Below are 12,873 nucleotides of genomic sequence, written 5' to 3'. Positions count from 1 at the left end.
CTCTCCCTGGCTGCTGCCGATGCCGTTGTCCGCGTGACAAAGGTAGACGCCGTCGTCTGATTTGTTGAGCATCTCGAATCGCAGGTAAGCGCTGTCGGCTTTGGCCAGAGGGGGGAGCTCACCGTCCTTCTTCTTCCATATGTAGGTGATGGGCCTGAGAAAAAGAGGGAATCAGACAGAATCAGAGTCCTGCACGGCCTGCACACACACACAAACAAAAAAACAGTAGAGTAAGGGAATAAAAAAGAACGAGAGACACGGGAGCAGGAGAATGATGGAAGATTGGCTTCTGAAATGCGGCTGCGTCCCAAAAATCCACTCTGCAATAACAGATTGTGAAGCAGAGAGAGATAATGTTGACATTTCTTGATAAAGGAATCAATTATGGAAATGGTTGAGTCCTGAAGCACAGTAACAGTAATTACAATGTCATCGGAATTGAGGACAAACCTCAACATGTTGACTGATTAATCACCCTATATATATATATATATATATATATATATATATATATATATATATATATATATATATATATATATATATATATATATATATATATATATATATATATGTATATATATGAACAACCACCTAAAGGAGTGTTTTTCTGTGACCTCACCACAGCAGTTTAGTTGAACTACGCACACTTTTAAGGCCAGTGTTTGAACATCTTGTCGGACGGTTTCCGAGCAGCCAAACCTACGAGGTCTTTAAGCTATCGCTGCAGGGCAAAACTCTCAAAAGCTAAAGATCTGCTCCCACGACACGTGCCGCTGAGCTAACGCCGCGGAGAGACTGTGGACTGACTCGTGTGTAAAGCCCAAAGTTTTAGAAACCTATCCATCCGTCCATCCGTCAGTCTGCACCTCTGGATCTCTGAGGGTCACAGGAGGAGCTGGAGCCAAGCCCAGCTGTCTGTGGTCTATGTAGGCGACATCCATACTTATAGCATTTCATTATAAAACTCTGTGAGACAAGCGTTTCTACAGAGCCTCAGACATGACATATGGGGAAAAAACCTATATTTCGTGCACACAAATTAATATTTAGTTAAGTATGTAAGTCAATTTGAGTTAAAGGAGACATATTATAGCCTATTTCTCCAAGTTAACCTAGTTCCCTGGTGTCCTAATGAACATGTCTGTGACATACTTCAAAATACCTTAAGGATGAAGCACCACAGCAGTTCAATCACTCTGCCTAAACAGCCCTGTTCAGAACGCTCGCTTTTGAGTGCCTGTCTCTTTAAATATGCAAATGAGACACAGGAAACTACGTCAGCGTCACTGAGGCTGCGGCAGCTAACAGCAGTTAGCATTTAGAAAAGCCATCATTTGCCGCCACATTGCCCTCATATATGTTAAAAAAAATAAAAAATGTATCTACTGAACACGTAAATCCTCTGAGGCTGGAAATTTGTGTAGAACTCTGTGCTGCACTGTGCAGCCAAGAATAGAACACTTCATGGACTTCCGCTCTTCCGGATACGATTGCCCTCGTCTGCACTCTCATGTTTTTTTAAGGGACGAAGCGGAGTATTAAAATGATTTAAAAAGTTGATTTTGTACAATATGCCTCCAATTATAACTCAATGGACCCTTGTGGCAAAATAAAATCCAAGCTTTGGTCTAAATGACGACTGCATGGAGAGATCCATTTTTGAGTTTGAGTTTAAATCTGTGCATATCTTTCTAACATTACTTTAGTGTCACAGTTTGGAGCAAGGGTGCGCTCCATTTGCTTACCCAGCTGTCCAAGTTCATGATGGGCATGATATGCCCACAGTTATACTTACTTAATGGCAACGGAACACTACTTTGTGGGCACAAAGTAGTATTCCGTGGCCACAAAAACGTACATTTCAGCTCTGTAGCAAAGTTAATTTCCATCTATACGAACAGACATGAAAACGTACCATACTTTTTTTTTTGCTGTGAGGCACCAGCGCTAACCACTGCATGAGATCCTGTGGCGCATATAAACACTGAACACTCATCCAAAGAAACATATTTTAAAACAAACGCCTCCTGACCGTGTTTATCGACATCATCTGTTACCTGCGATAAAAACACGCAGCGGCGTTTGTGTTTTGTGTTCCATCGCCTGCGAGTGCTCCTTAATAAGCAATTAACTAAACAATTAACTTCACATTCACAGGCCATAACTGGTGTAATGTTATTAAACATAACGCTCAAAAAGTCAATCTCTGTTATAAAACAGGTAGTTTGAGTGCAGACCCTGCTGATGCTTCCCATCATGCTTCCTGTTTTTTATCTTTTTTTTTTACAAGTAGCACCAGTAACCACTTCACAAAAGTCATGATGTGCTTGACGACCCTTCATTGCAATTACAGGCTCTTAGGGATGTCATGTTTTCCCCGTGCTCTCACAACTATAATTTATAACCAGAGAATCCCGCTGTGACATTTTGATGGTGCCAATGCCGTCGGGTGCAGGACTTGAGCTGGTAATGGAGTATCACGGGATTGTTGGATTGAACCTTTAAAACTTTAGATTGAGAGAGAGGGACTCTTGCAGCAGGTTGTACAAGCCCCGCCCCCTCCCTGATCCCGCCTCCCCTTCCCAAACACCTGTGTCTAGCACTAGCTTAATGCGTGTTAACGCACGGCGCGTTTCCATGACGACTGACCGGAAAAAGACGCGCGTGACGTCATGTTTACGTGCCGCGACACCGGAGTCCAGGCACCGTTTACCAGTTAGCTCAGTTAGCTGCATTAGCGCCATTAGCTCGTCTACAGTATGTTTATTAAAAGAGCAGCGCTACAAATAACCTCTCTTAAAGATTAGCGTTACTTTAGAGACTCATTTTAACAATCCGGAGTCACGTTAACTTGACGTCACACGCGTCTTTTTCCGGTCAGTCGTCATGGAAACGCGCATGGGTTAACGTTGAGGCTGTTAGCACGAGTTTTAAATGTGTTGTATTTCAGGAACGGTTGATGATAGAGATTACATTTTTTTTGGGTTTGTGAGCTTTCTGGAGCTCCCACATTTAAATTTGGGAAATACGGATGCGAATTGACATAGAAATCCTTTTTTTGTTTAAAGCTCCAAAGCTTGATTTTTAACATGTGGGTCAATGGCGAGGTTTGACCAGAACTCTCTGCACTTTTAGGTGATTTTAAGAGAAACCGCAAGTCATATGAAAATGAAAACAACACATAAGGTTAGACGGCAACCATAGCAACGTTTTTTATGCAAAAAATGTCTGTGTAGGTTGGAAATTGTGGGCAGGAATAGAGTTTGAGTTTCATGAACCTCAGTTAGAGTGTGCCACTCTAAGGGCACAATACACACTCATAATACAATCTGAATAGGTCCAAAAAAAGTACAAAACTTAAACTACGATTGTGTAAAAACCGCAATAGGTACTTTGACCGCATCTCTACGTTACGGAGCTGGGTTTAAACTGCATTTGCCACCGTTTCCCATTCATGTGTATGCGGAAATTCTTTGCAGTTTTTTGTGTTTTTTGTCGCAACAGTTAGTCAAAAAAAAATTGCACGTTTTTGAGGTGGCGCATTCCTCAAAGCTTCGGGAGGAGTTTCGCATCTTTGTTCTCATTGCGCTGCATTAAGCAGGCACTCTGAGATTGTTTTGTGTTTGCGTCACATTTACTAATGTAAAAATGTGTTTGTTAGACTGTTGTCTAAGTGTGAGTCATCCAACACTTCCCACACACACACTGTGATACCTGTCATTTAATCAGTATCGTTGCAGCTAAAGTCTATTGAAGGATAAATCCGGATATTTTTTTTTTTTTTTTTTTTTTTACCAAATCCCTGAAAAGAACAACGATACATGTGTGCAACAACGCTCATTATTTCCTGACTTCCCTATCCAGCCGCTGTCTGTGTCACTCAGTGTCAAGGTCACTGCTTCCTACTGTTTATCGTACCCTGTGGTTTGTTAAATCTGTCGAGCTCTGAGTTTGAGCCTTTAAAATGTTTTCATGCACAGAAGAAGCGACCGAGCAAAAAAAAAAAAAAAAAACTCAAGCTCCAATTGCGTTGTTCAACTCACTGAGCTAAAACACCAATCTCCGGCTCTCTGAACTCAAATGTGCCACCGCTGTAACAAACAATTACGAGTCAGCGTATCATGCAAATGGTTATTTTAGGCTAAAAGAAGCCGCATTAATCCTGTTTTTTTTTTTTAAATAAATTAACCAATTGGTATAATGACTCGGCACTTTGCAGTTCCCGCATCTTTAAGAAGATTATATTTGATTTAGTCGCCTGTCATCAGCATAATTTCCCGACACAACAGGCCGTTACACACATGAGTGCAATGATGTGGCTCGATGATGTGTTTTTATTCCTTTTTGGAAAACACTGACGCTCCGTGGCACAGAGGAATAAACCCAATCATGATTTGGCTGCAGAGGTGCACACTAGTTTAGCGCGTTGAGTTCACTGTTGGTTTTATTTTCAAGGGCTTTGATGGATTATAAATGACTGTTATATTTCACCTGGACTTTTTCGAACCGTTGAACAAGGCTTTTTTAGTTGTAAAGAAGAGCGTTGAGGAGTTTAACGTGGTCAAATGACTTCAAGACAAGACACGTGATGTGATTGTGAGCACTGATGGAATAGATGGGAAATAATAATAGAATGCAGAGCACGAATGTCTTTCTCTTGCTTTTAGCTGACAGGCTTTCGAGGAAATGCTGAACGGAATCTGAGAGCAGAAGTTATTGGTTTGATCATGACACAGGATGTGACCGAGAGGAGAGGAGAGGAGAGGAGGAGGAGAGAGAGAAGAGAAGAGGAGAGGAGAGGAGGAGAGAGAAGTGGAGGAGATGAGAGGAGAGGAGAGGAGAGAGAGGAGAGAGAAGAGAAGAGAAGAGGAGAGGAGGAGAGAGAAGTGGAGGAGATGAGAGGAGAGGAGAGGAGAGAGAGGAGAGAGAAGAGAAGAGAAGAGGAGGAGAGGAGAGGAGAGAGAAGAGGAAAGGAGGAGAGAGAAGAGGAGAGGAGAGGAGAGAAGAGGAGAGGAGGAGAGAGAAGAGGAGGAGAGGAGAGGAGAGAGAAGAGGAGAGGAGAGGAGAGAGAAGAGGAAAGGAGAGAGAAGAAAAGAGAAGAGGAGATAATAGATGATGAGAAGAGAATAAATGAGAAGAGAAGAAAAGGGAAGAGGAGAGAATAGATGATGAGAAGAGAGGATAGAAGAAAAGAATAGAGGAGAGAATAGGAGAGAATAAATGATAAGTAAAGAGAAGAAAAGAAGAGGAGAGAATAGATGATGAGAAAAGAGGATAGAAGAGATGAGAAGTGGAGAGAAGGGAATAAAAGAGAAGAGATGAGAAGATAATAGATAAGAAGAAAGGAGGAGACAAGAGAAGAGAAGAAGATAGAAGAGGAGAGATTAGATGATAAGAGAAGAGAAGAAATGAGAAGAAAAGAGTGATAGTGTGAGGCCTTCAGGTGTCAGGTTGACTGCAGCTCTAAATGAGGAGAAAGAGTAAAGGTTGTTGTCACAGTGATTGTGTTTTGATTGACAGTTGTGAGTGAAACCTGCATCTGATTTGATTGGACACCAAAGCTTTTCATATAAACACAGTCTCTGTCTGTTTTCTCTTCTCTGTCTCAGTCATTCGATGCTCGTCACCAAATCTTTGCGTCTCCCTCCTCCTCCTTCACACTGTTCTCTCTCTCCTGTTGATTTCTTTTCTTCTCATGCTTCTCTTTCCCTCTGCAGCCGACAATTAATCACTGTCAGATCCGAACCACAACTTGAAACTGAATTCAACTTTCATGTCGCAAAAGAGTAGAGTTTTATTCTGTTATTTCACAAATTAATATTTGATATAAAATGGTGAAAGTTAGTGATTTGACATTTGACCGTGTGTACATGTGTAACCTTAAACCCTCTCTATAAAGTGATTGTCAGTGTGTAAGAACACACAGACTGTACAAGAACACATTTCCCTTCTGAAGACTCAACATGTTTCAATTTCATCAGTTTCTTTCCTTGAGTGTTTTTTTTTCTTTTTGTCAAATCATGTCCTGCACCTGTAACCAGGCTCTATTCAACACTAAATCAGGAAATAACTGACGAAAGTGAAGACGCGGAACTCGTGATTGAGACCATTATCTAACTCTGGAAAAATGTTGAATGACATTATAATGCAAGTGAGAATTTGACTGATTTTCCTGTAGACCTTCACAGAGTCGCCCCCTGGTGGTTAACTGCTACTTCCGTCCTACTTTCCAAATTGATTTCCTCAAAATCAAAACATTGACCTGATACTCGAATTCTCGAAAACCACCACCAAAAAAGCATGCATTATGATTATTTATTTATATATATATATATTATATATATATATATATATATATATATGGTAACACTTTAGATTAGGGAACAAATATTCACCATTAACTAGTACGTACTAACATGCATATAAGTAGCATAATAGCCCTTTATTAGTAAATATTATATGTATATACAATATATATATATGTATATATATATATATATATATACACATATATATAAATATATATATTCCATATAAATATGGTTACACTTTAGATTAGGGAACACATATTCACCATTAACTAGGTACTTACTAACATGCATATAAATAGCATACTAGCCCTTTATTAGTAAATATCATATATGTATATGTATATATATATATATATATATATATATATATATATACACGTTATTTAAAGGGCGTTTTTATGCACAGCGCCTGATTGCATCACAAGTAAAATGCTTCAAGTCATCATGGGAATTAAATCCCTCAGACTGTGGCGCGGTCTATACTTTATCGACTCCCTCGCTGCCTGTTAAAGCATCAACATGCGATGGCAGTCGCCTCCTTTCTCTCCCCCCCCACCCCAAAGCCCCCGCCACCCTCAGTCTGTTCCACCCGCCAATCAAACTAACAGGATAGTCTTATTCCTCACCACTGCTGTGATGAGCTGACAGGAGGGATGGAGGGGAGCAGAGGAGGAAGGAGGAAGAGGAGGAGGAGGAGGAGGAGGAGGAGGAGGCAAAAGGTGTGAGGTGAGATAGAGGAGAGTTATAGGAAAGGACGGGGGGAGAGGAGTGGGATGACGGGTCGGGGCAGGGAGCCGTCGTGACAAGACGAGAGAGCTGTGAGTGACACAACAGTGAGAGAGATACCCGGTGATGGAGGGAGGGAGAGGAGGAGGAGAGGAGAGGAGGAGGACAGAAGGAGGACGAGGAGGGAGTGGAGGAGAGGTGGAGAGTGGATCAATAGTGCTGGTTGGCTGGAGGTTCATCTATAATGCAGAAAGGCCAGGGGAAGGAGTGTATTTGTGAGGGGCAGGATTTAAGACGCTGGTAGCAGGTTGTGTGTGTGTGTGTGTGTGTGTGAGTGTGTGTGTGTGTGTGTGTGTATGGGGAGGGCATCAGACAAAAGATGTACAAACTGTATCGGTGAACACACGAGAGCTTGTAGCAGCAAATGTTTTTTCAATAACGGCGCTTATGTGTGTGTGTGTGTGTGTGTCACGTAGTAACAAGCGAGCACAGGCGTGACAAGGTGTCAGGCGTCGAACGCGACGACGTGTGTTCGCTTTCAAGTCTGCGTACGAGCACAATGTCACCGCTGTCGTCTGATGATTGTGTGAGTGTGTGTGTGTGTGTGTGTGTGTGTGTGTTACACGAGTGTTAAATACCCTTTTCTTTTACTTTTTTTTCTGTTTGTACCCGCCAAGTTTATTTTGACACCTAAATTAAGGTGTGTTTATATATACGTTTGTTTTGCTGCTCTATGATGACATCAGATCACGTGAGAGACGTTCAAGAACCGGAATTAAACTGAAAACGCGTGCGGCCAAAAGTTCAGCGCTGAAATAAACGCCCGACAAGAAAACACGGCGATATCTCCCACCAAGAGCTTTATCTAAAGCAAAGGAGTTAGGATGAAATAAGAAGAGCGGTAGATTAGAAAGAAATGACTCCCGTGAGCAGTTCGAATAAACAGTTTTAGTCGATAAAAAGAGAGAATGTGTTTGCTTCAAACCTAAACCTTGAGTCGGAAAACTGGGCGTGTGCGGCTCGGCTCTCTTGGAACACTTCTCCATGTCCGACAATGGAAACGCAACTAATTGCATGAAATGAACAGGAGTGGACTGCAGAGTGGAAACGAGGGCTAACGGCTCATTTATCCTCTGTCATCAAACAGACACACTGTCCTCTGACTGTAGACTCTCCTGTAAAATGTGACCATAAATCACTGTGACCTTATTTCATTATTTGTTGGAGCCGAAAGTTATCATCAGGTTGAAAACTGCCTGGAAAAGCCTATTATGTGAAAACTGATTTCTTTTTTTTTTTTTTAATATTACTAGTTAGTTTTTATCCTTAAAAAGTGTGTTTTTAAATCAATAAATGCTGTCTATGTAGCCCCTGAGCCTGCATATGTGCGTGTACCTGGTATTTCTTATGTTGTGGGGATCTAAATCTGTTTGCACAGTCACATTATGGGGACTTGTCTTCCTTATGGGGACAAAATGAGGTCCAGATAATATAAATTAGTATAATGTAAGGTTAGACTGAGCTCAGGGTTAGGTTCAAGTTAGGATTAGGGCAGTAGTAATTATGGTTAAGGTTAGATTAAGTCTTCAGGTAATGAATGAAAGTCAATGCAATGCCCTCTGAAGTGTGAAATCAGTGTGTGTGTTCTTGTACTTGCGGTATACTGAGGACCAGTAAGGGTTTTTAACCAACAAAGCGAGGACACTTTTACGAAGCGAGGACATTTTGGCCAGTCCTCACTTTGTTTTCATTGAAATCACTTCCTTGGAAGTTGTAAACATGCTGTGGTCCTCAATTTGGTACAAAAACCACTTTTTGCTCTGGGGTTCCACCTGCAGACATTTTATGGTACTGCACCCAGTAGTTCTTTATAGATGTCGTTCATGAAGTAGATATTTGTAATTGTTTTGATTTATAAAGTCGAAATGCTGGTCCTCAGTGTGTCAGCAGTGTGTGTGTTCGTGTGTGTGTGTGTTCTCGTACTTGCGTCATACTGAGGACCAGTGAGGGTTTTTAACCAACATAGCGAGGACACTTTTACAAAGCGAGGACATTTTGGCCAGTCCTCACTTTGTTTTCATTGAAATCACTTCCTTGGAAGTTGTAAACATGCTGTGGTCCTCAATTTGGTACAAAAAACACTTTTTGCTCTGGGGTTCCACCTGCAGACATTTTATGGTACTGCACCCAGTAGTTCTTTATAGATGTCATTCATGAAGTAGATATTTGTAATTGTTTTGATTTATAAAGTGGAAATGCTGGTCCTCAGTGTGCAGCAGTGTGTGTGTGTGTGTGTGTGTGTGTGTGTGTGTGTGTGTGTGTGTGTGTGTGTGTGTGTGTGTGTGTGTGTGTGTGTGTGTGTGCGCGTGCGTGTGCATGTGCATATGTCTCACTCTGGGTTGCTGTTGCCCAAACACAAAAGATAAAACTTCTCCCCCTCTCTCGGCAAATTGTTCCCAGGCTGGATATCCACAATAGGGGAATCTGTAAGAAACACACACACACACACACACACACACACACACACACAGACACACACAGACACACACAGACACACACACAGTGTACAGTTACATATGACTCAAAACCATACAGACACAGCACCAACAGTCTCGTTCCTCCCTGTCTCCATCTATGACCATCTGCATCCTGCAGGCGTCACCGTCTCTCTGCCTCCAACAGTGACATAACGCCTCACTGTAAACGCACGTATCTCCACCGTGGCGGCGCAGTACCGCGTCGGCTGCCACATGGTGGCAGCACCGGCACAGAGTGAGTCAGACTCCACGGCTCCATTTGTAGGCTCCAATTTAAATGATAACCTGCTCTTCTTATCCACTGTGACTCAACTCCGGGCAAGTGCACAAGCAGAGGAAGGTTAATCTGCTGTGTGGTCATTATTACCGGCAGCTAATGTGAAATTACTGATGCAGAGATCAGACTGCAAAGGAGGGGAAATGTGTCTATATACTCCTTGATAAAAAAGAAAGGCAGGAATAAAAAGCAGAGTGGAGACTGCGGTTTTCTTTCACATCTGACTGGCCTCTACCTCGTTCTCTCTCTCATCAGCGTCCGCCCTGCCCCCACTTCCCACTTCCCACTTTCCCCCCCCCGCGGGTCGACTCACAGAACACCTGCAGGGCGTGCTCGCTCCTCTTGTCCCCGGGGGCCAGAGACGGATGGTCGACGGCACAGGTGATGACAGCCTTGTCGTCCTCGCGGCTCACCTCCAGCGTGAGCTCGCTGCTCACGTTGTACGTGGGGTTGTCCGCAACGGGCTCCACCACGTTGCCGCGTTGCCCTGAGGGGGGAGACGGCGAGAGGAGACAGGAAGTGCGTCATTGACAGTTGACAGAGAAGAGGAAAAACAAACAAAGTGAAGTTACTTTGTTTCGTAACTCCTTTGTCATTATACGCCAATAATAGTGGAAGCATAACAGATCACCTTTACATACTTTTATAGCAATATCAAACCGATGTACTATACACTCTTAGAAATAAGGGTTCCAAAAGGGTTCTTCTACAAGGGCTGAGGTTCTACCTGGAACCATTTGCTTCTGAAAAACCCTTTCCCGAAGAAAGGGTTTTTTAAGGGTTCTTGGTAACACTTGTGCCCCACATTTTGATCCAGAGAACCCTTTCCTGGATAAAGGGTTTTAAAAGGGTTCTTGGTGGAACCCTCCAAAAGGGTTCTTGGTGGAACCCTCCAAAAGGGTTCTCCTATGAGGACAGGCCGAAGAACCTTATATAGTTCTACTTAGCACTTTTATTTCTGAGAGTGTAGAGATGGCCGTGAATATTTCATTATTTGATTTTCCTTGTGTAAAAAGTAAATTAATACCATTTTCATGAATTCCATATATTTCATTATTCCGATATTTTATCCCTCTGTTTGTTTTGCTCTCGCATGACTCTGGACTCGAAATCTTGTATAATTTATCAAATGTGTCTGATACTGTGCTGCTGTGAGACAAGAATGGAAAAATCCATCCATCCATCATCATCCACCTTCCCTCTTTTCCCCCCGTCGACTCATCCAGAAAAGCACACAATTATCATCATCCAATAAAAACTTTCCACGATCCGCGTTTCTCTTTTGCAACAAACACTTCACGTCCATTCAATAACAATTCATCCAAAAGTCGATCGACACCTGAGAAATCGTTATAACTGACGAGCGGATTAAGTCATTGATCTCGCGTAATGATCCAAAAGAGGAGGATTTGCTGCATTTTTCCCTCCGCCAATCAATGCAGATGAAGATTGAATATCGTTGGATTCTTATGTCTCTTTTCCTCTATTTTTTTTCTAATTCCAAGGTCTAACACAACTCATCAGAAAAACTATCTTCAGACGAACCCATCCATCCATCTTCTACCGCTTCATCCTCCACATGAGGGTCAACGGGCGTCACTGGTGCCAGTCTCAGCTGACATAGGCATGTCGATGGGCGGGGTCACACCCTGCACTCTTAGAAATAAGGGTTCCAAAAGGGTCCTTGTACAAGGGCTGAGGTTCTACCTGGAAGAACCGCTTCTGCACATGCGTTTACATAGGAAATGCCAAAATGGTAACTCTTGTTGAGTCGAGGCCATGCTTCCAATCGACTTCTTTGTTCATGTTGGTCTACACTCTTAGAAAAAGGGTTCCAAAAGGGTCCTTCTGCAAGGGCTGAGGTTCTACCTGGAGCCATTTGCTTCTGAAAAACACGTTCCCAAAGAAAGGGGTTTTCAAGGGTTCTTGGTAACACCAACAGTTTCAGTAAGAAACATTTTGATCCAGAGAAGCCTTTAAAACCCCTGAAAAAGTTTCTTGGTGGAACCCTCCAAAAGGGTTCTTGGTGGAACCCTCCAAAAGGGTTCCAGGTGGAACTACCTGGCCAAAAAGGGTTCTCCTTAGTTCTACTTAGCACTTTTATTTCTAAGAGAGTGGACAGGTCTATTACAGGGCCACATATAGAGACAAACAACCATTCACTCTCACACCAATTTAGTTGATTTAGAGTGCCTAATTTACCCAATCTTCTTTTGGACTGTGAGAGTGGAGAACATTCAAGCTACATGCAGAAAGGCTCTTGTTCTGACTGGGTCGTGAACCCAGTTTCTTCTTGCTGCAAAGTCAAGAGCGCAAAAACCACCACACCAACCATGATCAGATGAATCAATAATGGACATAACTACGTCTCTAAGAGTGTATCTCTGAGTGATTCCAAAGTGTACAACAGATATAACTCCTGACTTTGTAAAGAAGAGTTTCTTTTAGTCACATTTCAAATTCTCACCCTTACGTCCTGCTGCTACATTCTACTTCATATGGAAACTTGGAAAGAAAAAAAAGAAGAAGAAGAAACTCCACATCAAAGCGGCCTCGTGTGATCCTCAAAAGTCAATGCTGCGTGTGCGCGCCGTTCCAAATGGCAGCGAGAGTAAACAGAACAGGAGCTGTGGGTTTCCTTCAGTACCCAGAACCCCTGTAATGTAACATCAGAAAACTGCACACAGCACACTCATGTTTACTAACCAGGCCAGTCTGTGATGTTTCATGCTGACAGCCACCAAAGGCATGAAAGAGGATAATCTAACGTTGCTAAGTCCATCATTATTTGGTGGATGGTAGTTCCCATTTCACACGATATAAAAAAAACAAACAAACAAAAAAAAAAAATGTTTCTTCTCAAATCTGTAAAACTTCACAGAAAATGACTGTATTTCAAATACTGTTCTTTCATAGTAAGATCACGGAAGCACTATTTTCTTGTATTTAAGCGTGTTAATCACACTTCACATAAATCCCTTTAGACAAACTCCCTGTAATGGCCACACCAAAAGGGCAA

At 42.3% G+C, this 12,873-nt stretch overlaps 1 protein-coding gene across 1 annotated transcript in view; it reads right to left on the bottom strand.

Annotated features, from left to right (window-relative positions):
• cadm3 (cell adhesion molecule 3) overlaps positions 1-12,873 on the bottom strand; it is a gene marked incomplete at its 3' end in the record, with an annotated part of 141,219 nt that overhangs the window by 8,716 nt on the left and 119,630 nt on the right. The window contains exons 6-8 of the mRNA XM_083890478.1: positions 10,168-10,341; positions 9,434-9,524; positions 1-154 (exon numbers count right to left, since the gene is read on the bottom strand). The exon at positions 1-154 is cut by the window's left edge and continues 19 nt beyond it. Of these exons, the coding sequence (XP_083746604.1) occupies positions 1-154; positions 9,434-9,524; positions 10,168-10,341 (419 nt within the window). The remainder of the gene's footprint in view (positions 155-9,433; positions 9,525-10,167; positions 10,342-12,873) is intronic.

This window comes from Microchirus variegatus (genome assembly GCF_963457635.1).
Source record: "Microchirus variegatus genome assembly, chromosome: 5".
Classification (NCBI taxonomy): domain Eukaryota; kingdom Metazoa; phylum Chordata; class Actinopteri; order Pleuronectiformes; family Soleidae; genus Microchirus; species Microchirus variegatus.
Note: the sequence above shows the minus strand (reverse complement) of the source record. Positions and strands in the feature narration are given on the sequence as shown.